The 26,497-nt window shown below is 45.0% G+C and overlaps 1 protein-coding gene across 2 annotated transcripts; it reads right to left on the bottom strand.

The window, feature by feature from the left end:
• Positions 1-10,664: 10,664 nt before the first annotated feature.
• On the bottom strand, positions 10,665-20,843 carry LOC119649232 (phosphoglucomutase). Of its 2 annotated transcripts, XM_038051294.1 has the most exons (9): positions 20,653-20,843; positions 20,388-20,592; positions 20,154-20,318; positions 13,136-13,217; positions 12,877-13,076; positions 11,793-12,140; positions 11,581-11,735; positions 11,005-11,520; positions 10,665-10,933 (listed from the first exon to the last, which is right to left on the bottom strand). In XM_038051294.1, the coding sequence occupies exons 2-9, from the start codon at positions 20,463-20,465 to the stop codon at positions 10,795-10,797; spliced, it is 1,683 nt and encodes a 560-aa protein (XP_037907222.1). In that variant the 5' UTR covers positions 20,466-20,592; positions 20,653-20,843; the 3' UTR covers positions 10,665-10,794. The 2 variants fall into 2 exon arrangements, with proteins under 2 accessions (XP_037907222.1, XP_037907221.1); XM_038051293.1 differs by having other exon boundaries at positions 20,388-20,843.
• Between the last annotated feature and the right edge of the window lie 5,654 nt (positions 20,844-26,497).

Below are 26,497 nucleotides of genomic sequence, written 5' to 3'. Positions count from 1 at the left end.
CAGGCTAAACCTAGAGCATGTATTCTTGCGAGGAAGAGTCTGCACGCTTTTCTGTGCCCGGACCTGAGTTCCAGTGACCTAGTGGTGGTCAAGCTGGAGCAGGTGGGGGCAGGGAACGTGTATATTTCCTCGGCGTACATGGCTCACGACCGATCAGCACCGCCAGAAGAACTACAACATCTGACGAACACCATAACAGCAAAGAAAGCCAACCTGCTGATAGGCTGCGACGCAAATGCAAGGCATACGCTTTGGGGCAACTCCGAAATCAACGAAAGAGGTGAGTCATTCTTTGATTTTATTATTACTTCAAATCTATCGGTGTATAACAGGGGCAGTACACCAACCTTTCATTTCCCCTGTTCGGAGAACTGTGACGGTTGGGAGGAGGTCCTTGATATCACCCTAATAACTGACAACGAGATTCTTAGGGTAGAGAACTGGAGAGTGTCTGACCAGAGATCCTTCTCTGACCACAATTGGATACTCTTCAGTCTAGATCTCGCCGCAGAGGTCTCCAAGCCCTTTAGAGACCCCAGGAGGATCGACTGGAGAAAGTTTGGTCAGGTAATTAAGAACAAACTCTCAGGTGTGCAAATTGGTAGGATTGGCACGACAGACGAACTGGAGTGAAAGGTCGGGGCTCTGGAGAAGGCTTTTGATACCGCCTTCAAAGGCTCGTGCCCCGCTAAGTACAGCAAAAAGACCCTGCCGCCGTGGTGGAACGAAGATCTCTCTTGTCTCAGGAAGCTGACCAGAGAAATCTTCAACATCTGCTACAGGCAAAAATACTGGCAGCCATACAAGGACTGCCTAAAGAAGTACAAGCCGGCCATCAGGACCGCCAAGAGGTGATCTTGCCTAGACTATTGTCAGAACATTGAAAGCACTAGTGAATCCGCGAGGCTCAATAAGATTCTGTCCAAGGAACATAAGAGTCCATCCTTCCTTAAAAATTCGGAAGGCTCCTGAACGGAATCTTCTAGCGAAACTTTGGAGCTGCTGGTGCAAACGCACTTTCCCTCCAGCGAGGAGGACTGTGAGTCAGAACCTCGCTTGGAAGGTCTGCGGCAACCCCAGCTGTGCGAGACTGTCAAATCGGTAATTACCGGGGATAGGATCGGCTGGGCTATAAACAGCTTCTCCGCATACAAATCTCCAGGTCCAGATGGCATAATGCCAGTCATGCTACAGAAGCAGCAGGAAAGGGTTGTGCCTTGCCTTGTTGAGATTTACCGGAGCTGCATCACTTTAGGATACGTACTGCAGTCCTGGAGGCGCGCATGGGTTGTTTTCATACCGAAAGCGGGCAGGCGAGGTCATGAGTCCGCAAAGGACTTTCGGCCAATCAGCCTGACCTCTTTCGTGCTGAAGACCCTAGAACGCGTCCTGGACATTCACTTAAAGACGATTATAGAGAGAACGCCAACCTCAAAGGAAAATCCACAGAAACCGCCCTCCACGAGGTAATTGGCACGGTTGAGCGGTCGCTGCAATACAAGGAGTATACCCTTGCTGCCTTCTTGGATATAGAAGGAGCTTTCAACAACGTCAGTACCAACGCCATCAAGAAAGTCTTGACCGGTATTGGATTGAAGGGTTATCTCACGCATTGGATTATATCCATGCTGAGTACCAGGATAATCCAGTCCGATCTGGGAGGCAACCACTTGACCAGAGCTGTGAACAGAGGCACGCCCCAGGGTGGTGCTATCTCACCGGTGCTCTGGTTAATAGTAATGGGCAAAATTTTACGTACATTGGACAGCAGCGGGGTGAAGGTGGTGGCGTATGCCGACGACTTGGTGATATTAATATCAGGGATGTTTCTGTCCATTATGAGCGACATCATGGAAGGAGCGTTGCGAAAGGTGTGCCTGTGGGCCGCAAGATGCGGACTCAGCATTAACCCAACCAAAACGCAACTGATGCTGTTCATCACCAAGCCAAGGATACCTGAATTCCATCTACCACGCCTGAATGAACAAACATTGATTCTTTCCTCTAATGTAAAGTATCTGGGTGTAATCCTGGATCCTAAGCTAAATTGGAGGTTGAACATAGATCTGAGGGTTAAGAAGGCTGTATAGCCTTCTATGCCTGTAAGAGAACCTTTGCGAAGGAATGGGGTCTCCGGCCGAGGATGGTTCTCTGGATGTACACCGCTGTAGTGCGTCCGATCCTCACGTACGGATCTATTGTATGGTGGCAGGCTTTGAAGAAGAAATACAATAGAACGAAGCTTAATAGGATTCAAAGAACCGCGTGTGCAGGTGCTACGGGGCCTCTGCAGTCCTGCCCGGCAAATGCTCTCAATGTACTCCTGCATCTCCTCCCGCTAGACCTCCACATCAAATATGTTGCAGCGTGCAGTGCCGTCAGACTACGCGAGTCCGGATGCTGGGCAGCGAAGTCTTACGGCCACAGCAACATTCTAGATGAAATACCTCAAAAAATCTGGGCATCCCCCACGGACTATGTCACACGCAAGCTGAACTTCACGAGAAACCTTGCTGTGGACCTTCCAACCAGGGCAAAGTGGAAGACCGGCGGCGTGTTGCAAGACTATGACACGGTATTCTTTACGGACGGATCAAAGATGGCCTATGGAGTCGGCGCGGGGGTTTTCTCGAATACACACGGTGTCCCAGGTTTCGCCAATGTATTCTAGGCGGAAGTACTGACGATATTGGAAGTCTGTCGATGGCTGGAGCGTGATTCGAGCCCCAAGCGTAACATAGCCATTCTGACCGACAGCCAAGCGGCCATCAAGGCCTTGTATTCAACGACGACATCTTCCCGGTTGGTGGGGCAGTGCAGAGACACGCTCAACCATCTGGGCGGCACGCTCAAGATCACTCTCCTCTGGGTTCCCGGGCATAAGAACATAGAAGGGAATGAGCAGGCTGACTGATTGGCCAGGCAAGGCTCTGCTCTTGGCAGTCCCTCAGGGAATACGAGTCTACTCGCACTATCTAGCAGCCGCGGGCCTGAGATGGCGAAGGCTTACAAGCTGTGCCAAATCAAGGAGAATTTGGCCCGCTTATAACATAGCCCGATCACGAGAGCTCCTGTGTCAGACGCGTGCAAATGCATTCAAGATTACTGCGGCCTGCACGGGGCACTGGCCCATAGGGGACCATGCCGCTAGGCTCGGCTTACCCTACAATTCGCATTGCCGAAGCTGCGGAGAAGGAAGGGAAACCTTCATGCACTTTGTCTGCGATTTCCCAGCTCTGGCTCGAGCCAGGCTGCGGACACTGGGTAAACCATTCTTTGGGGACCTCAGTGAGATTTCTAGCTGCAGGATCGGAGAGCTGCTTTCCTTCGTGAATGCTACGGGCTGGCTTTGAAGATCCGAGCCAGCTGGACTCTGCTTCCCTGTTCCTATAACAACAGTCACGGTCTTAGGAGTTTGTGGCATCAAAACGGCGCACCAAAGCGCTAATTGGGCTCCTCGGAGCGGCCACTGATACCTACCTACCTACCCCACCTCCACTCATAAAAAATCAATTTATTAATGAAAGCATATTTAACTCAAGAATAGTTTGGGAAAAAAGGTAGGTGAAATTAACAGTAAGGATGTTAGTGGTTTGGGCTGGGATTGTTACCACTGTAAAAGATCTTCTTGGTGGAAAATAAGATTTAACGGACAGACGGCTCCAAAAAGAATTTCCCTCAACGCATTCGACTTGCATATATGGTTGAGTCTTACCCTTGGCGGGGTATAGCGCGTCAACCACATCTACTCGCCATCGCTCGAGGTTACCTGAAATGCTCTTCAGGAAGAACGGAAAGGGCCGATAATTGAGACAGGATACCATTGTTCAACTTTTTTTACAAGATTTTTTTGCTGTGGCCGGGTAGTTGAGGTTTACTTTGTCGATCTCATTACCACGGTGGCGAATCCTGGTTCATTCGTCATTGATAAGAATGAATATAATTGCTAGAAAAATGACTCGAACACCCTAGGAGAAATGTAAAGTGACGAGTTGAGCACCTACGCGTCTATAATCCTTGATAAAGTTGATAACACATGTAAATCCAACGAAAGGGGTCAAAAGGAAGAGGTTCAGGCAATTTTCTCCGGACCCAAAATAGAGAAACTCATTATAGAAAAATAGATTAATTATGGGAGGCAAGACTGCATCATTTTTCCATTAGGTCAGGCTTTTCCTCCCTACGATCGCCAGCACTACTATTAGCTGTAAAATAAATACCATTCCCATTGATATTGTTACGTGTATGTGTTCGTAGATGCCGGGACTTCTGTACTCGGACTGGTTCTCTATTGTAAAAACACCTTTTTCATTGATCGAATCGATCTATGCCGCCGGTGCGTGCCTTTGCGTAGTGTCCAAAAATGAGGCAGCTCTTAAGTAAGATCTGCTCCTTCATCCAATCCGAATTTTTCCGGCCGCCAACAACTTCTACACTGTCTCCACTGGTAATCGTATTGATTACTGCCGTAGGCTCTTCACAAACTGGCAGTGCAAATTTCTCATTTTGATATCACTTCATCGAGATCATTACGCTGTCTGCAGATCTCATGTTTTTGAGTACGTACTGAAGCATTCTCCCCAAGTGAGTTTTTAACCTGAGTGAGAAAGCTGCCGGTTTTGCCCGTGGTGGGTATCTTCAGCTCGATCATGAAATCCCCTTTCTGGATCTGTTGACATTTCCGCTTAGCTTTGACTTGTCCGGATGGCTCAAGTGGTTAGAGCGCTGGGCTGTCGTAGCGGAAGGTCGCGGTTCAAATCTCGCTGGGGGCAGAGGAATTTGTTATCGTGATTGGATGTCGGACACCAGTCGACTCAGCTGTGAATGAGTACCTGAGTCAAATCAGGGTAATAATCTCGGGCGAGCGCAATGCTGACCACATTGCCTCCCACAGTATACTGTGGTGTACCGTTACGGTCTTGAATGAAGTGCTCTAACACACTTCAAGGCCTTGATCCAATATGGATTGTTGCGCCAACGATTATTATTATTTGACTTTTTTTAGGTGACTGGCGATATTCCCGTCACATTCAGAGATCGCTGGAAGCTGTCAATGCCCTCCTCTTTTAACAAGAGTGAAGAGCGCGTGATCTGTGGAGGTAAACGGCCTCTGAATCGCTCCAACACGATTTTATAGGCGCTCCCCCACGGGTTTACTTCCGCTTCCGAACAGAGCTCCTTAAAGCATTCTCTCTTGCTCCGTTGGATGGTGAGCTTGAGTGTTTTGCGGATTTCCTTATAGGCGCATTCTTTTTGTCCTTGGTCGATATTGCCAATCGCCCTCTGAGCCGCTCTTCTCGCTCGGTGACAGGCTGGTCGAAGGCTGGTCAGTTCAGTATTCCAACAGTAGTTTGTTCGTCTACTGGGGAATCGGTACCCTCAAGGCATGGACATCATATGCTTTGGCGCTGCATTGGGCCAGACAAGGGTAGAGGCCCCTGCTTTAATAGATTGGTCGAACCACGCCTCTATGAAGGTCTGCTCATCTAGAGCTTTAGCAGACCAGCCTGACATCTTTCTTGCTCAAAGAAGATTGTCAGGTGATCGCTGTGGGTGTAGTCCTCGCTGACGCACAAGGACATATCACGTGCCACTGAAAACTGACAAATTTCTCCTTTGGATGTCACTCCATCGAGATCCTCGCACTGTATATAGACCTCATATTTTGGGTCCGTATTGTGACATTCTTCCCAAGTGAGTTCTCAACTTGAGTTCGGAAGCCATCAGTTTTTTCCCAAGCTGAATTTTTTCAGCTCAAATATGAGGTCACCTTTCTGGGTCCTTCGAATCTTGCTGACATTTCCGCCTAGATCTTTTAGGTCGGGGGCAGCTTTGACCTTTTTCAGTATCTCCGCGTTGGACAAATTTCCCTTGCTGAAGATCACAATTGCTTCTGGGTAGATTGGCACTTTTGCCTTTTCTTCGTCTTTTTATTAACTATAATACCTTAGTCCATCAACCGTTTTCATTCCCCTTGGATTTTGCTGAGTCGATTGTCAGAACCCCCTAAACATGCGAGTGAAGGATGCAACATGTTTTTCCCATTATATGACCATGTCGGGTATCAAATGAAAGGGCTTAATTAGTACTTTTCGAAACTGGTCCTATATTTGATCACGGGTAAAACGGAAGGGAGAGAGGGCCATGAAAAAGTGTAACAGTCTCGTTCTCTATCCAACCGAAAAATCTAAAAAAAAATCACAATGTACCTAAAGAAATCTAGGCCTCAAAATACATCCCATTCCGATATCTATTAGATGACGTTTCAGCTATTTTCCTGGCCAAGTCATCCGCTCCCTCATTGATTTCCCCAAGCATTGGCTGTTGGGAACCAATAATGTGGCACGGTTAGTTCATCAATCTGATTATTACGGAGGGTTGAATACCGCCTAATACCATCTACTAAAGGCAAAAGCAATCCTGTGCAAAGTTCAAATTATAATACTATCCGATCCGGTTTCTGTCCCATACCATCAAGATTTTTTGAAGCATTCTTGTAAACCGTATTTACGACATCGTTCGAATAACCATAAATCAAGCTGGGTTTGTCAAGAACTGCTGAACTACTGATGCAATATATGCTGCGTGATTACTCATAGAAAAGGTGCGAATCGCCCCTTATCCATTTGATTTTTTAGATCTAGAGAGCACGTTTGGATGCACACGGCCAAATGAGTTTGGTATACTCTACGGCTACACCTAGTTCCAGGGGAACTCGTGCGCTAGGTTTAATTAGTCAATCCGAAGAACCCAAAGAACCAGTGGCATAACATGCATTATCACATCCGTATCAATATTATTCGTACCGGCGAGAACTCATCGTCAAAATTGGTCTGAACATCGAAGTCGATGGAAAACGAGAAAAAGAACAGTCGAAGCAACAATGGCTTGATAGGCTAGATGGTGATTTGAGAGCCTGTCGACTCCATCCACATTAGGTCTATGAACAAACAAAATAACCAGCCCACCCTGCTTCTGAATCGGACCAATCTGAAGAAGATTGTACATTTCTAACCGAATGAGACAATGCCGGACTTTCAACGCAGGCTTGATGCTTTGAAGAACGCTATGTTAGGCACAGATGGGCGGATCCTGGTCCGGGGTGACTTCAATGCTAGTGCACTTGAATGGGGAATGCCTCACACAGACTCCAGAGGGAAACGAATCATGGAAATAGTGGTGAGAACAGGACTGGTAGTTCTAAACACCGGATCCACTCCAACGTTCCGGCGGCCGGGCTGCGAGGGAAGCATTCCAGACGTAACCTTCGCGGCGGAATCACTGGTGTTGCTGGGGAACAGGTAGCGAGTTCTGCAACACTTCTCGGCAAGCGATCATCAATACATTACCTTCGAAGTGGTGGACACAAACTCTCGGTGTGTGCCACCCCGGCGCACTGCCTGTGCATGGAACATCGCGAAAGTGAACACCGGGAGGTTTGGCGAAATTCTTGGAACAGGTGGGGCTGCGCTGGAGGGTACTCCTGGGAGCGGTGACGCCGCAGCTGACACTGTCGTAAATTCAGCTATGAACCTGATAACGACGGCCTGCGGCGCCTCCATACCCAGGAGGGCATCGAGACGCGGAAAACCTTCTATGTATTGGTGGGCAGTAGAAATCGCAGAGCTTCGGAAGGAATGTCACAGGCTCCGCCGCTTAACATAACGTCTAAGCGATCGGGAGGAGGAATGTATCATAGTTACGGAGTACAAATCTGCAAAAAAGAAGACCCCACAGCCCAATAGACAAGAGCAAAGCTCGTTGGTGGCAGGGTCTGGTCGACAAAGTGAATGGGAATCCGTGGGGACTTGGTTCCAAACTGGGAACACGAAAAATCGGGGCTCTGCGGAAACTTTATTCGCATTGTAAGGGCACTATTCCCTGCGCACCCCTTATGGGATGATAGTATCGGCGCGGAGAGCGCAGAGGACTGTCCACTTTTCTCTATAAAAGGGTCGGAAGAGGCAGTCCTCTCTACGAAAAGCAAGAAGGAGCCAGGACCCGATGCTCTGCTCTGCTGAAAAAATGCTCGAAAAGCTCATCAGAAGTAGACTTGCTGAAACGATACGCGGTGCCGGAGACTTATCTCCACGGCAGTTCGGTTTTAGAGCAGGGAGATCCACAGTTGATGCTGTCATGCAAGTCGTGGATGGGGTTCGTAACGCTTGACGTCAGAAACGCCTATAATTCCGTAAGATGGAAAGACATTCTAGGCACACTAGACAATACTTTCCACGTGCCGAACTATCTCTTACGGATATTGAGGGACTATCTGAGGAGTGACTATCTGCTCTATGAAACACTAGAAGGCCAGAGGAGGATGAGGTAGCACAGTGATCCATCCTAGGGCCGGACTTCTGGAACGCTACCTATGGTAGCCTACTTAAACTCGACATGAAAAAGAGTTGCGCTTGTTCGGAAATGCAGATGATGTCGCGGCGCTTGTTGCTGGACGCACTGTCGAACAGGCGCAAAGAAGGCTCGGCGTATTGATGCGACGGGTAGCGGACGGATGACTACTCATGGTTTCAACCTTGCACTGGAAAAAACCGAAGTAGTCATCCTGACTAAAACAAGAATTCCGACCCTGCGTTCATATCGTTCGGCGAGCCGATAATCGAGTCAAAACCAACGGTAAAGTACCTCAGGCTGACTTTTGACTTAAAGATGAGCTTTTTTGAGCAAAGTAGCAGCGAACCAGGATGCAGCTGCAGTTTCGGCGTTAAGTAGGCTAACGGCAAACATTGAGGGCCCTAGGTCTAGCAGGCGACGTCTCCTGATGAGGTCAACGAAGTCTGTCCTGCTCTACGTGGCAGAGGTATGGGCTGACGCTCTTGGCAAGGAGGTATATCGTAAATGTCTCACGCAAGCCCAGAGACGAGGAGCTTTGCGGGTAGCGTCTATGTACCGCACTGTCTCTGAACCGGTCGTGATGGTAATCGCGGTAATGATCCCCGTTGCCCTTCCTACTAAGGAGCGTCAAGCCAAATACAAGCCCAAGCGAGATGAGCCAAGAGAGATTGTTGCTCGTGAAGAACGGCAACGCACTCTAGACGGGTGGCAGCTCTCTTCGCAAAATGAGGCAGATGGATTGTGCGGCTCATCGGCAACTTAGGTGCGTGGCTGAATAGGAAGCATGGTGAGACTGGCTATTTTTTAACCCAATTTTTAAGTGGGCATCGAGGTTTTCAGTCTTACCTGCACAAGATTGGAAAGGCGCATTGTTTGCATTGGAGTTGTGGACGACGCCCATCACGATTTTTTTTCTTGTGAAAAGTGGGATGGGGTTCGTCAGAAGCTCTATTTAAACATAGGGTATCTCTCTCCAGACAACATTGTCGAAGGAACAGATGCTGAGGAGTGCTGACAGGTGGAGCCGTGTTGCCCTCGTTGCTAAGAAGATAGAGCTCGACCAGTGGAGCAGCCGGATGCCAGGGGATTCCTTAAACTGACAGTTCCTTTCCTCCTGTTGGTGAAAAGAATTTCCTGATTTAAAGACTCCGCAAGGCGGGAGAGTTCGGGGACTATTCCGAAGTAATGTGACAAACAGTTTCAGGCTAGCTCTCTGACAATGGGGAAGCGTTTAGTTGGTAGTCCGACGACGTACCAAACCGGGAGTCCAACACTGTGTGCATAAATGTGTAACCTACCCTATCCCAAAAAAAATATTCTTTTACTTTCGTTACTAAAAACTACATTTCCTCCAATGATTCGCCGAATCATTGGAGAAAATGGTCTAAAAAAGCTCCGCTAGTTCACCAACTATATTCCATTTTGAAAGTCATCGCAACTAACTACATACGACAAGAATTCAGAACGCAGTTTTTGGAACGTCGTTTTTGCTACCAAATCGACTTTTTAGACATCAAGTACCCACAAGTGAATTAATATATTCCACTACTTCTAATTTTATATATTCCACTAGTTCTCATATTCCAACAGTTGATATAAATATAAGTAGATATAAACCCAACAATATCGTTTATCGAACCGTCATCATCAATTCACCATTCCACATTAAAGTCAAGATTCTAAAGCTTGATGTTATTCGGAATTGCATTGCTCCCGCTCAAACCTCTATTCATAAGGTCAATATATGTCAAGAGTCGCCAGGCATGAACACATTGAATTCTAAGAATAAAATAAGAGGAACATAAGAAGAGAATCATTTATATTTCATTCACTTCGCTCCCTATTGACCTGGTTTCAATACAATTAAATAATTCAAATCATGGCTTCCATTGAATAGCAACCAGGTCCCACACAACACAGGAACGCATAAAATAGTGAACTTGGGCTGTACAAATAAAAAATTCATTTCAATTCGTATATTAAACAGAATTGGAGAAGATAGAAAAAAAAATATGAAATTGACGCATCAAAGTGGAAAGAAGTAAACAATATTCTATTCAATGCCCTGAAAAGGTTGTTCGGAATGATGCTTTGAAGGAAAACAACAATGGGAAAAATTGGAAAACAAATTCAAGGTCCATTGGCTGTACGCCTCTTGAAAGTCACCAAAATAGGCAGGTTGAAATTATCTTTCTTCTACGCTGCTGCAGCTTTATGTCAGGCTCAGTCACATCTTGATAGAGCGATTGTACGCTAATTGGTAAGCCCGAAGGACGAACGTTTGAATGTTTTAGAATGAAAGAAAGCAATTCAAATTCATTTAACATTAAATTTTTATTTTTTCTCCCCCATCATGCAACAAACGTTTGAAAGCGAACAAAAAATGCAAGATTCATTTAACAAAACAGAGTATTCTCAGCTAGCAGGTCCTTATCGATGATTTTATGTAATAACGGTGGGTGCAGTGCGACCGGTGAATTTCTGGAGATCGGATATTTCCAAAGCAATGTTGATCAACGGTTTAAGCATTTCACTAGCCTTTCCAAGAACATTATCCTTTTCATATGAATCAATGTACATCCTGGCAAAAGAAAATATCAATGGGTGTTACACTAACCGATCGATTCAATAATTAATAAAAGTTTTTCTCACCTCACAGTTGCTCCTGAGCTTCCAGTTCCACTCAGCCTCATTACGATTCGACTGCCATCTTCAAACACGACTCTTAATCCCTGTTTCGATGCAACCGATTTATCGACAGGATCTGTATAACCAAAGTTGTCGGCCACTTTCACTTTGTACGTTTTCCCCAAGGAACTGAATTCACGACCCTTAAATGCAGGGTCAGTAATAGTCTTCTCCATTGTACTAATCATTTGATTGCATGGTTCTAATTCGCATTCCTCATAATCATATCGGGTAAAGTAATTGCGACCATAAATTGACCAATGGTTCTTCAAGATGTCTTCAATACTCTTTCCAGTGTGTTCCATTATTGAAAGCCATGCAAGGACTGCCCATACTCCATCCTTTTCACGAATGTGATTCGAACCAGTACCGAAGCTTTCTTCACCACACAAGCAGAGACGACCAGCATCCATCAAATTGCCAAAGTACTTCCATCCCGTGGGCACTTCAAAAACTTCCTTTCCAAGCTTTTGGCCGACTCTGTTATACATTCAGACATTCACATTATATGTAAATTCAAACTCAAATAAATGCACTTACAAATCAACAGCAGATGCAGTTGGCATACTTCGAGCAAATCCTTGAATTCCATTTTTCCTGAAATAAGGAATACACTCCAAGTAATGAGCAATGACAGCCAAAGAATCACTAGGTGTCACGAAGAAAGCATTCCTTCCGATAATCATATTACGATCCTAGAATACAACTTGTTTTACTATCAAAATAAATATTCATATCTTCAGCAAGTTTACTCCATCGCCATCGAATGCAGCCCCAATGTCGTAATCTCCTTTCGCTACGGTGTCTACCAAATCCTTGGCATATGTCAAATTTGGATCAGGATGTAATCCACCGAAATCTTCTAGTGGCGTCGTATGCACAACACTATCGGGCGTCGCTCCTAGACAGTTAAGGAATATCTCCCTCACATATGAACCAGTTACGCCGTTCATCGAATCAATTCGTGCCTTCAGTGGTGTTCCAGTCTTCTTGCCACTCACGAAATCATGAAGTTTGCCGAAATCGAAAATTTCCTTCATATGATTTACATAATTTTCGACAGAGTCGATTACTTCGACAACAAACGGTTTACCATCAACCTAGCGAGCAATAAGAGTAGATAAATAAACAACTTAACTCGGAAAACACAAAAAGTTTTTTTTGCGATGTAGCTAAAGTTTCGATTGACTTTGTTTGGGATTGAATCTTCCGAAAACGAACGTTTGGCTTGGTCCGATTGGAAAGAATGAAAGAGAGCCTACGTATGCGGGAAAATGCCTCCAAATAAATAAGATTACTCATACACCTTCCTCAACCCCAGCTAAACGCCGTTACGTGGGTGCACACGAAGGATGCTCATACGCAAGCAGGCGGTTAAATCCCAAATGCTAATGTTCCGCTTCTCTTCTCTCTGTTTGGATTGAAGATATCATCATGGACGTTTTATTGTTTTTCTTTTTTTCTTCTTGAGTATTCTTACCTGAAGCCCTGTTTCTGTTCGATCATTTCCCAAACTCCTTTGATTATATCCCTCATTTATTTATATTACGTGTATTATATACGTACGTCCACTTAGTAAGATTCTAATTTTTGGATAAAAGCAATGATGGCCAATAATTCAATAAGGTTGTGGTAGAATCTCAATCTGACTCAATTTAAAAATTTATTTGCTCCCCATTAAAAAGTTTGTATCCGATCCCAATGGACTTGGAAAGTTCAGAAAGCAGTTGCGCACCATAAAACTATTTATGTCGTATATTGAACGAAACTTGTCCTTTAAAATCTTTTAGAATTTTCTCGGTCCAATGATTACATCTTCTGCTTTTCAACTCTTACCTCGTAGCAATTTGTTCCAATTTTCGAAATATCGATTTTAAGATCTTCAACAATTTTATACTCTTTGATGGCAGTGGATAGTTGAAAAATTTTATCCGTTACACCGTCTGGAGCTGGTCCTCCATTCGAGCAATTGAATTTAATGCCAAAGTCATTATCTGGGCCACCGGGGTTATGTGATGCTGTCAGGATGATACCACCTAAGTTGGGGATGAGATTTTAGAAAAAAAACGAAGAAAAACAGTTGAGGAAAAAATACCATATGCTTTATTGTGACGAATAAGACTCGATACCGCAGGTGTTGATAGGATACCATTCTGTCCGACCAGGAGCTTGGCAACCTGTAAAGATGGAATGTAATAGTTATCGCGGTGAAATAGTGAGCAATTTTACATTTTGAATTAGAATCAGAGCATAAATTTACTTATCTCTCGCTTATGACCATTTCATATCTCACCAATACCATGTTCGGCGTTAGCTCACAACTTAACCAAAAATAATCTTACAATCAAATTGAAAAAGATAAAAGAATGGAATGAATTAATCGGAATTACCGACGTCTAGCTTAGGCCTTAACCAGGCGATTGTCTTCTTAAATACAATTCATACTCCTGTTTCTGAACAAATATAAAGTAGCAAACAACAACTGGCAACCACTTTCATTCACGATGCTCCCAGAATAGAGGAAAGATAGAGTCTGTCAACATTTTAAGGCAAAGTTCCAGTACTCTCGCAAATGCATTGTTTTGTATTAGTCACTCTTGCTTTCATTTGTAAAGTGAATTTTTTTATACTCAGCATCAGGCAAACTCTTAGTGATTCCGAGCCCAGATAAAAAAGAACAGTTTGGGGGTACTTTGTTGAAGTTATTCATCTAGGCTGAATCCTACCTGATGTCTCTTGTTGGCAGGTCCCACGACAAACCAACCATGAAAATGTATTCAATGTCGTTCAAAACAAAAATGATAGTGTTGAATTCGAAGCTTCGGAGAAATGCTAAGACGTTCATTTCAGACGAATTAATCCAATCAAAACAAATTTGTGTCTGCACACTAAATATTGGTACCCTCAATGGAAAGACCGCGGAACTCCTAAGAGCGCTTTGAAAAGGCGCATTAATATTTGTGCTCTACAAAATACTCGATGGTACGGCGCGAAAGGCTACGATATAGAATATGAACGTTGTTGGCAATGTCATTTCATAGGGTTTCCGTGGTACCATTAAAGAAGTCGAACGATTTGATGACCAGCTCATGAAGCTCACCATTATATCAACTGATCACACAAAAAAAAGGTTTTAGAGCACGCAATGACGATGACGAGCGTGTAGTCGACTTTGCAGACACTCACGACCTTGCACGTATCAATAAACGATTATCTCATCTTCTTACTTCTTACATTTTATAGTGGGAATAGTAAAACAACCGCAAATCGACTACATCCCCATTAGACGCAGGCACTTTATCACCGCTACAAGCCACAAAGCTCTTCCCTCTGAGACCATCGCACCTCAGCATCCGTCATTGATTGCTGTCCTGCAAACCGTGCCACCGATAAGACAGTGTGAGGAACGCACAGATCCGCTGGGCGCACTTCGTGAGAAAAAAGACAAACTGGTCTCACTTACGCGATTACCAATCATTACAAATGTCAAGAACTGCGAAACTACTGAAGCAATGCACGCTGCATGGTTACACATGGAGAAACACCGTGAGAAACATCGCCCTCTTTACATTGCATTTATGGATCTAGAGAAGACGTTTGCCCGTATACCACACAAATTCATCTGGTATGCCCTGCGGCAACACCTAGTGCCAGAAGAAGTTATGCTTGATTAAATTGCTCTACCGAAGAGTAAATGAACGAATGTAAATAAAATAGAATTTTTAATGACCAATCCCATTGAGACAGCTACTATCACTGCTAGTGGTAGTGACCTGCCCAGAACTGAGCGATTTAAATTTCTCGGATCAATGCTATCAGCCAATGATGAACTGCGTTATAAAATTGCTTCAAGTATTAGCGCAACCTGGATAAAGTCGCGTCCCAGAACTAACATTATTTGTGTTCGACATATTAACCAACATCTCAAATTTAAAATTTACCGCAATATCATACGTCCTGTCGCCTTCTATGAATTTGAGTGTTGGCCGACTATAAAAGACAATGAACAGCGTCTTGCGGAAATGGGGACGAAAATATTGCGTTACACTAGTGGCGTAACACGCCTTGATCACATCCAAAATGAGAATATCCGCGATCAATATGGAGTTGCACCGAATGTGGAAAAATTACGAGAGAGACGTCTTTGACAGTATGGCCACGAGTATTCACTTACAAGAATTAGTCTGAACATCGAAGTCGATAGGAAACAACCAAAAGCCACGCCGAAACTAAGATGATTTGATACGCTGGATGGTGATTGGAGAGCCCCGCGACTCCATCCAGACAAGCCGACCCCGCCACTGAACAGGACAAAGAATGAAGAAGATCAGACAGACATCATCAATAGGTCATGGATCAATGCCTTGTTTGAGCGGAATGTTTACACAGCGGCGGGAAGAATGCCTAAATTACATCATTATAACTCGGACGGCGCGATTGTTAAGTGTCAACCTTCTGGAAGCCTCTGGGTTCGAATCCCAATCGTCATGGGTGCTGTGTTCGTCTCGTGTTTATCACTTGCGCAGCGTTAAACGTAATGATAGTGAAACTGAAGAGGAATCTGACTAAGTGTATGCCCTATACTCCACCAAGGAGTGAACAGCAACCACCATTCGAAATCTGTTAATGATAATTTTTCACACGGATACGGTTTGGGAAATTTCGCTTAAAGCGTGACAGTGTGTGTGTGTGTGTGTGTGTGTGTGTATGGTGGAGGAGAAGCTACAGCTTCTGAGCACTCAGGCCGTGTTGGCCCATTGTACTCGCCTCCCCCGTCTAACGGAATATTCCGGATTCGTTAACGTATCGCAGGATTTCCGTTAGTGGATATGATGCTACCCGTCGCAATTGGAGGACATCGGCACCAAAGATCTGATGCCTGATGCGTCCATAGGCAGGGCATTCACATAGGAAATGCTCCGTGGATTCCGCTTCCTCATTACAGGAGGGACACGTATCATCTTCGGTAATTCCTATTCTGAACATATGCCCAGCTGGTGAATTATGGCCTGTCAGAATGCCCACAATACACCTGCAAGTCCTCCTGCTTTTCGACAGGATAAACTTTGCGGTACGTATGTTGGGCAGGAAAGTTTGGTGTGTCGAGCAGCGTGACAGTACTTGGCTAGGTTTATGATGCGTGGTGTTCGGTCGTTGCGAGGAATTGTAATTGAATAATCGATCAATCGAATGAATTTGATGGCATGGCATGCAGGTAATATTCAAGAGCCACCCATGGATGGAGTTTTCACTTAAGTGTAAATCATGATTGCGACTATGATGCCATAAAGACTAAAGTGTTCATGCCGACGGAATATTTCAATTGTGCTGCATGTAGATGTTGACTGATCTGTACGGTTAACATTCGCCAATTTCCGAATAGGAGATAACTCTGCCAAAACTGGACCTAAATATTCTCAGCTACGTGAGCAACCAGGATCAATCACAATAAAGTCAGAGGCGATTAAGGAAGTTTTCACCTCCATTTGAATCCCAGATCAATCCTTTTTTTATAAACAAGAGCTTATATAAATTCGGTGAGTAGGTTTAAACTTATTGACTTTTAAATAGAAGTAGAATATAGTTGTTAAAAATCCCTATGTGGATATCTACGTACTATGGCCGTCAGTTCCTGGCAATGAGCTTCAATTTTCACCATGATTTTCCGCAAGTTTGCACTTCAACGCTACATAGTTGTAGGGCGAGCAGTTCACCGAGTACAATGGTATAGTAAGTTCCATTGCATGGCATAACTCACAATAGGATCGTCATTTCTCAAGGCACAACCTATCCACTGACATTTCCGTCTTTTAATTATCACGTCTACGAGCCAAAACTCTGCCAACGCAAATTATCGACGCAAACATGGACTGACAAAAGCTTGAAGCCTTAGAGTAACAGTTGCGGTCACTTGAAAAGAAAACATTCATGTAGGTATTGATGCAATTGGTATAGGTGCACTATCAGATGTTAGTCAACAATGGAGAACTGCGTTATGAAATTACTTTACGCATTAACGCAATCTGGATGAAGTGGCCACCACAACTGGTGTTCTTTGTGATCGTGGTGTCAAAGAACGTCTCAAATCTAAAATTTACAGCAATGTCGTCCGTCCTGTCGCCCTCTATGGTTTTGAGTGTTGGCCGACTATAAAAGAAAATGAATGGCGTCTTGCGGTAATGGAGACGAAGATGTTGCGTCACATGGCGCGCGACGAGTCATCCTGATAGCAGGTCTTGTCTTGGGCGTCCGTGAGGAGTTTGCTGCCAGCCCTGCTGAGGTGATGTACGGGAAGAACCTCGACCTGGTCCTCGACAAAATAGACGGCCTTAGAGAGACCGAATTGTTGCGCCTACTACGAGAGCTCTTACCCAAATTAAAGCCCCGTTCGCCATCTAATCACACGCAACCGGCGATCCACACTCCTAAGGAACTTCAAGTTTGTACTCACCTTCTGATGAGGGCTGATGTCCTCCGGAAACCGCAACAGCCACCATACGAAGACCCCTGGAAAGTATTCGAGTGTGAGGAGCACTCATTCAATCTCAACATCAGTAACAAGCCCAAGAGGATCTCCTTGGACAGGCTGAAGCCTTCTTGCGGGAAGCGAACGGCACTGTTCGCGCCGCAACGTATTAAGAGTCCGAGACACCTTGATTCTGTACACGCTACCACATCCCCGAAGATAGTTTTTTCGTCGGTGGAGGACACAAAGAATCATCAGCTATAATGCTTTTCCTCTCGTCATTAATCCGGTATTGTGAAATGACCGTAACTAGGACCTGGGAGCAGAACTGTCTTAGCATAGTTGTTTCTAACCGTTCTGACATCAGGACATAAGCTCCGGATTTATGGATTTTTCATACTCAGATCCTAGCCCTCTTAACTGATGCCACAGATTTTATTAAACCGAACCCGTGGCTCTAGTCCTGCAGCTTTGTGAGCCTTGGTGCCAGCAGATGGGGGGAAGCTTTGGCATGCTGCAGGTTAATTTGAAAAAATATTGTTTTTCGACATAAGCTGATTCTAATGTAATAGAAAACATTTAGATGCGTAAGCCCCGGCCGATGAGTAACCAAAACCGTATCCTAAAACCGTACCGTCAAAGACACGATCCGCTCATGTTTTATTTCTCAGAGAATTATCGCATTTGGAGGTGCGGCAGGGCCCATTTTCATCTCTTCACGCAAAGAGTTCTTCTATTTTCCGCTCAACACCTTCTCAAATTTGCAGTACTCAGTTTGCGTAGATCCGATCCCACAACCTGGCATCAAGCCGATTCCGTTCATGGCTCTGACTTCCGTTTGTCCGGTAAAAGGTGCAGGAGAAGTTACTAGCAGGTCGGATTTGCTCTGTAGTTTCTTCGCCACATCGAGTCCCCACACGGGGGTTCCGCAGTATCCCTCGCGCACAGTTCCATTGTGGAGAAACGTACCGAATTTGCCGCGATTTGCTCCATTCGGTGCGAGACGAAGACCATCATTTTTCTTCATTCCCAAAATGGAGATGATGCTCTACAGTTTCCTGATATGATTGAGTTTAAATCTATTAAGGGAAACGTGAAGCGCCATATGGTGACTGACCCTGAGCACCTTCAGATTTTTTTAGTGCAGTTCGAACAATAGGATGAAACCCTCCACGTTTTTAGTTTTCCCTTCGTGGCATTCATGAACTTTACCCTGTCCATGTGTCCGAAATCAACGCCCGTGTTCCGGTCACCAAGCATGCGGATGATGTCCCTCTGCCTTCCAATATCCAGCATGTTCGGTATTCATAATAGTGAACTTAGACCGGCCGCCAGAACTCAAAGTTGGAATTACTTGTTGGAGCCACTATAAGGCAGCCTCATTGCACTCCAAATGGAGGAGCCCATCATGAGATTTCAGGCTCCAGCATTTCTTTCCACAGGCACCACCGGAGGATGATAAATTGTCCCTTTGACATCTTGCCATCCTTGGAGCAAACTCCCACAGCAGCAGCCAGAAATGAGGCTGCAGCTTACGCATACGTTCTTTTTAACCATCGTGTCCGTGTTTCTATTGAAGGGACGAGCTTCGTTGAGATCTCTCTCGCTGATTTGATCACCTTCCAGCACATCAGTACTAGTCCCTACGGGAAGCCTAGGTCCTAGTGCGCAATAAAGCGTTGCCCACCACATACGTATCGGTCTTATGCTTATTGCACAGATTACCCCCGACAAAAGAGTCTGCTGCGTTGTCTGAGTTTCACCGAGGTTGCCAGTTGGATATTGAGCTGCGTTGCAACTCTTCGACCGTCTTCTCCGGTTGTTCTTTAATTTCTCGCGGATTTAACCGTGTAAGAGACTGAAGTCATCAAAGAGCCCGACCCACCTTCCCGAACCTGCGCTTAAGTACTGCCAGACCTGGACGATTCATTCGCTGAGTTGACAACGGTTAAATAGGATGTTCATTCTGAGCATATATAAAGATCAACTGGTTGAGATCATTAATATAGGTAAATTGTTTTGAAATACAGAGATCGAATGAACTTCGTTTGACCTAATATGCCAGCAAGGCAAACACAGTAATGTAATAGAAAACTATTCGCTAAGGCTCCGAAATTTTTCAAAATTCCAGGACAGCAGAACCCACACAATATCAGGTATACGAAGGAAAACTTGAACTGAACTTACTGAGGTCATACTAGGAGACTTCATTGTAATTCATCAAAAACGTAGATAACGTATGCTGATTACCTTTTTCTAGACAAACTAACGTGCAGCGCAAACAAAACTAGCAGAGATAAGATTTAAAGCCGTGATTGTGATTGATATTCATAGAGGAAAACTATATTTTGCGATAGCGATAAAATTTATCATTGCAGCGATTATTTCCAATCCGTGGCTTTGCAATTTATTCATTTTTTGTGAAACCTGCCTTCTTTTGGTGGAACCAGATGTTAAATCTATTCGCAAATTATATATAAAGTGTCAATAACGCTATCCAGGCAGTTTATTTTCCTGAAAAATATCCTCAAAACCATGCAGAAACCAGCTCGAATCTGGCACAATTCCGAATATTTGGAGAGAGAACATTTTTTTCCTTGAATGAAACGAGCCTGCTGCGGCTGCAAGGCGTTCACTCGACACTTACCCCATTAGCAGCGCAAATCCTGGCAATGATTTCCACCGCCTCCTTGCAATAATACCGTCCATCGCCGCCTACGACCAACAGACTCCCGGAAATTGCACTGCCATTAGCGTCCAAAATGCACTGAACGAAGTTCTCCGTGTAATTCTTCTGAGTAAAAACCTTCACCTGAAACCATAATACCGTGTCAGTCCAGACAAAACTCCTCTTTAGAAACTGCAGCCATCGCCATCCTACCTTCTTCCTGAGCCCGCTTGTTCCCGGTTTTTGACCCTCATACGGGGTGGTTTGAACGGTTGCTGACTTAAGGGTCATCTCTCTGAACACTTTTCGAACCCCACACGACTAGATTAGCTAGAATTACTGAACTACAAAGCTACAGCTTCAACCACTAGCCCTGAAAACCTTTCAACTTCTATGCTCTCCCCCGACTGGCAAATATCTGAGTGATAAAAGCGGACTGAATGTCGTATGAAGGTCACATCTGGGAGATAATCGTTACCGGCATGCAGCGGGAATCGTCTTCGCTACCCACTGACGGCCCGTGCTGGAACACTTTCATGTATTGGATTGTTTTGTTCTAAATGACAAAGAAATACTCTCATTCATTCGGTCAACGGTGCGCTCTCAATATCAAGCGAAAATGCCAATATTGATAAGGCACAAGCCCACAATTTGGGGCATTGACGTTTCTTCACCTCTGACGAAAACAACTGTCAAAATACATATTTGTTGTGTTTGTGTTGTTTTTCAGATAAGATTCTGGTAGGGCTGTGTAAAAAATGAGAGAATCGAAAATTTGTACAGTTCAATTCAAAATTCTGCCAACTCCAAAACGGCAGGCCAAAGTCATTCAAATTCAATTGTACTGTGGCATAAGAATTGTAATAATCCTTTTAAGAGCATGATTTTCGTGACATGACTTGAGATAAGATAAAGCTGAATATTAACCAATCGTTAGTAGTGAAAAGCGAAACAAATTCATAAAGAGTAACACATCCAAACTAAGGCTAATTGATTTCTATTAAGCGTTAAACATTCCAGCCTCAATTTATTTTGTTTGGTTTCTGGAGTGCAAACTATAACGTGGCTTTGGAACAAAAGGTTTATTATCATATGTACTTTAGACTGTTTAATGGGATGATGATCCAGGCTATTTACTACAAAGACCAAACGCTTGCGTTATACTTTTATTCCAATCATTTATTTTTTTCACACCACACCACCATTGTTATTTTCGAGTTAGAAGCTAAACTGTTACCGAAATTTTTATAATATCATTTACAAAGTGAAAGAAAGACCTGTGCAAACGTGAAAAGAACATGGATATGATTTCTTATAAAATAGTAATTTGAGTTTATAAAATTAATTATGAATTGGATTTAGTTGATTTGGCTTCAACCTCCCAGTCAGCCCTCCGAATTATTTAGAGTTCTCCCATTATATTCAAAGCGGCAGGGGGAGAACGTTTAGGTTGAGTTGGGCTGCCGCAGAACCACCATGTCATCTGGTCCCCATGAACAGGAAAAAAAAACGAAGGCCACTCGTTGTGTAGGTGCCAAAAGCGGCTCAGGGCTAATCCTTCCCCGTCCATTGCGCGCGCGTTAGTTTTCTATGTGATTTTGTCCCCTCCCTTATTAGGTCGTATGGCAGTTTAGCTCCTTTCGGATTGAAATTTTTGGTAGTATTAACCCGCCTAGAGACTTCTTGTCTCTATGAGGATAGTTTACCCCGGGTGGGTTTAGTTTTTCTTTGACTATTGGGTCAAGGCACGTGATAAAATCTTTGTGTTCTAACAGGGGGATAATATTTGAGAACCAAAAACCCCGGCCCTCATCTCGCCGAACTGCTAGCATTCGGGTTAGCTTCAACACATATTATCTCGCGCAATCGGTGTTCACGACTGGCAAACCTGTTGGGGAGTTTGGTTGTTTGACAGCCTTGGTGACCATGTTGGTGCTGAGGTGATGCAACGCCTAACTTTCATCGTAACAAAATTGGGACACAACGTGGGGCCACAGTGTTGCGTACGTAACACATCTTTGCGAGTCGAGTATAAAACGAAGAAAACAACAGAAACCAAGCCAGCAGTATCAGTCGGTACGTCGTGCAGTACGGACGCGTTCTTTCCGAATCGAGTGAGTGTTCCTTAAAGACTTAAAGACTCAATTGTGTAACAGTAGTAGTAGTAGTAGTTGTACGTAGTTGTAGTTAGCTTTTGTAGTGCTAGTGCAGTAGTACATTTGAACATTTAAACACGTGTAGAATTAATAGACTTTGTATTGCGTTTCGACACTATGTCGAAACGCAATGTGGACGTTAGGTCCGTATCCCTCCAGGAGGTGGATCCTTGAAAAAAGATCCACCCTGCTGGGGAACCTGACGACCCCTCCTCACCACCGAGCAGCCCCGCAGCTGCTTCGATAGAATGCTGTTCCGAGTCGGACAGCGATTCTGAATTGAAAATGGCCGACCTCGAGCGCCGGCTGTCCCAAATCTCAGAAACCAACAAGAGACTAATGATCCACAACCTCCGGCTCATGTCTCTTCTTGGAATTGACGGGCCCGGGATCCTCGATAACGAGGAAACATTCACCAACCTGGCCAGCAAAATGGCCGACTACCGAAATTTTTGTGCCGGCAAATACGGCAACCAACTCATACACACACACAACGAAGCGGAGACAATGACCCGCTCGCATCAGCTAACACCACTACCACCATCATTAGAAGAAACAGAAACTCAAATCCTCTCCGACTCACCATCTCAACCACACATCAATGCAATAAATGAACAGCAATCAAGCCAACAACTAATGACACACACACCGATCCAGCAAGAACCAACCTTCAACACTTCAACCATACAACGAATAACTCTACATCCAGCAACTACTCCCAACATTGATCTCACCAGAACTCAACAACCGATTACCAATACTAACGCAATCAATCCATCTCAACAACAAGTTCATCCAAATACAGTAATCCGCGATAAGAATAGTACACCTGCTTCTAAGGTAAGTCAGGAAAAATTTCCCCCCATAATAATCCGCGCCGATCCGACCAATACCAAAGCCATTACATCAAAAATAATTAATGCTTCCCCTAACGTCTCCCTTAAGAAAACAAGCATCCACTCCACCCATGTGCTCGTCTCGAACCAAACAGAATTCGAAACAACCAAAGCATTACTCAAAGAAGGGAACCATCCCTTCTTTACCTTCACGCCTTCCCACCAAAAACCAGTGAATCTAGTTCTACGTGGACTAGACTTCACTTACACCCCCCAAGAGGTTCTTGATGAACTTCATCGCCTTGGTGTCTCAGAGGCAGTTAGTGTCCGTCCTTATGAGACGAGTTCATCAAGACGCAACAATAAGTCACTTCATCTGTTCCTTACAACCTTCAAACCAGGCTTCCAACAATCCTCACTGTCCAAGGCCCGAGCGATGTTCCATTGCCTTGTCAAGTTTGAAAACGTACAGTTCCACGAAATTGCCCAGTGCCGGAACTGTCAAAGGTTAGGGCATGCGGCTTCAAACTGCAATCTGCCATACCGTTGCGTCAAATGCAACACCCCTCATGGTCCCCGGGAATGCCCGAAATCACAACAACAAAACCCCACTTCTATCAACTGCGGCTCTAACACTCATCCGGCGAGTTATCGGAACTGCCCGATGTTTGTTCAAGCCCGCGCCCGCCAAAACTCAATCCTCCAACCAACCAACCCTAACACAGTCCCAAATCATAGACCCCACCCCCAACACAATCCCATCCAAATCAACAATCCTATCCCACCCCATCAACAAACACTCTCATACGCTTCCATAGCCCGAAACGCCACTCGTCCTAACACTTCATTCAATTTGGATAGTGAAATCCATTCACTTTTCAATATACCGACTCCTCAGCTTGCCTCCCAACTCAACTCCTTCATTCCCACCTATCATTCCCTTTCCTCTCCCATGGAAAAAAGACTTGCCCTACTGTCCTTCCTATGCCAAGTCTCTCCTAGCAATGTCCACTAAAGTGGTATTGCTCAATCCCAATTCCATTGTGAGTAGACAAAAAAGACATGAACTCCTCAACTTCCATAACACCCATAATCCGCACTTCCTCCTACTCACAGAAACAAGACTTAACTCGACCCACAGACTCTCCTTTCCCAACATCACTTCCTTCCGAACCGACCGCATAAACCGCCCGGGCGGAGGTACAGCTATCCTAGTGTCCAATCACATAAACTCCAATCAAATTTTTGTCCCATCATCCATCACCCCCTCCCTTGAGATTACGGTTATCTCGGTCATTTGCCGTTCTTCTATCACTTTCCTCGGCAGCCTCTACTGCCCAAAACAGATCCTTGACCCAGCTGACCTCACCCGACTTGTTCATTTCCTCAGAGCCCTCCCAGAATCCCAAAATAAACAAGTCTTCCTCATACTAGGCGGCGACCTGAATGCCAAACACAGTATGTGGTTCAATTCCATCCCCAACCCCAATGGCAACAGGTTAGCCAACTGGTATTCCCAGAATTCTCTCCCTCTACAGCTAACCCTTCTCCCGCCCAATCAACCTACCCACCACTCATCCAATTCCCATTCCTTCCTTGACCTATTCTTCGTGAGTAATAATCTCCTCACTCAGTCCCACTTCCCTACAGTTCCCCCCGATCTCCCAACTGTTCCTGGCCTCAGTGATCATGACGGTGTAGTTCTAGAGTTCTACACTAATGATCAACTCCCTAGAATCCAACCTAAACTACTTCCAGATTATTCCAAAGCCAACTGGAATCTCGTCAACTACAAGTTAGCTGACAAACTGGCATCCATCTCTCTTCCCTCCTACCCTTCTCCAGAGTATTTAGACAATACAATATCCCGAATAACCGAAATCACCCAAGAAGTCTGCAACCAAACCATCCCTATGCGTCCCCTAAACTACAACAATCTCATCACCCTCCCCACCCACATCCTCGACCTAATCAAACTCAAAACCACCCTCCGCCGCCAACTCCACCGCAACAGATACAACCCCCGCTTCAACTTCCTTAAAACCCGCATTGATTCCCTAACACATACCATCCGATCTGAAATCCAATCCCTCTACGCCGAACACCACACCGTCAAACTTTCAGGTATTTCCATAAATAATCAAACATGTAACCAACTCCGCCACATCTGTCCCCGCCTAGCCAAATCCAAAACTCCTACCACCCTTCCCCACAACACTTCTCCTAAAGTCCATGCCGATCAATTAGCGAAAGCCTTCCTCGTAGCCCATCGCACTACCCTCCATCTTTCAGACCCTTCTACCGAATCTTCAGTTTCCCAACACCTCTCCGACCTTACGTCCAACTTCCCAGTTTACACCAGCATACCAATTCCACCCCCAGGCCCCGCTCCCCATTTTTGTGACCCAATCCCATCCCTTTCCCAAGAATCCGTCGAATCCATAATCCTTTCCCGTAAAAACAAAAAATCCACAGGTCCTGACAAAATCCCTACCATTATCCTTAAGAGGTGCGCCAAAACACTAAGTCCTCTCCTTTCACAAATTTTCAATCATTGCTTTATCTTAGCACATTTCCCCACTCCTTGGAAACAAGCGCACATCGTCTCCATCCGCAAGAAACAAGAACCCGCATCCAATCCCAATAGCGACCGCCCAATCTCCCTACTCAACTCCCTTTCGAAGATTTTTGAAGTCGCCATCCATGACCTTCTACTTTCCCAGATCTCCGATCACGATACCATCCCTAGCTTCCAATTTGCCAACAAGAAAGGTCACGGCACATCACATGCCCTCCTCGTCCTCAAATCCGACCTCTACAAATACCTAAATAATAACATCCCCACCACCGCCTGCCTCCTAGACATTCAGAAGGCCTTCGATTCCGTATGGCACGAAGGCCTTATTTTCAAACTTTCCTTTATCTTTAAATTTCATCCCCACCTTTGTCGACTTATCCTTAGTTTCCTCTCCAATCGCCATTCCCAAGTTAGAGTCCTCGACTCCTTATCCGATCCCTATAGTCCCCCTGCAGGCATCCCACAAGGCTCGGTCCTCTCGGCAACCCTTTTCTCTCTTTACACCGCTGATATCCCTCTTCACCACTCCTCTACAACGCCTTACACAGTCAAAACTCTCCAATATGCCGATGACCTAATTCTCTATACCCCATCCAGAAATATCCGTGCCGCCCAGTCCCGTATAAACCTCTCCATCCAATCCCTCAACTCCTACCTCATCTCCTGGAAACTCCTTCTCAATCCGTCTAAATGCCATGCCATCGTCTTTCGAGGCAGGATAAAACTCACCTTTAAGATGCGCTGCGATATTTC

The sequence above is a fragment of the Hermetia illucens genome, chromosome 2 (assembly GCF_905115235.1).
Source record: "Hermetia illucens chromosome 2, iHerIll2.2.curated.20191125, whole genome shotgun sequence".
Taxonomy (NCBI): domain Eukaryota; kingdom Metazoa; phylum Arthropoda; class Insecta; order Diptera; family Stratiomyidae; genus Hermetia; species Hermetia illucens.
The sequence above is the reverse complement of the archived record's forward strand: the minus strand, read 5'-3'. Positions and strand labels throughout refer to the sequence as shown.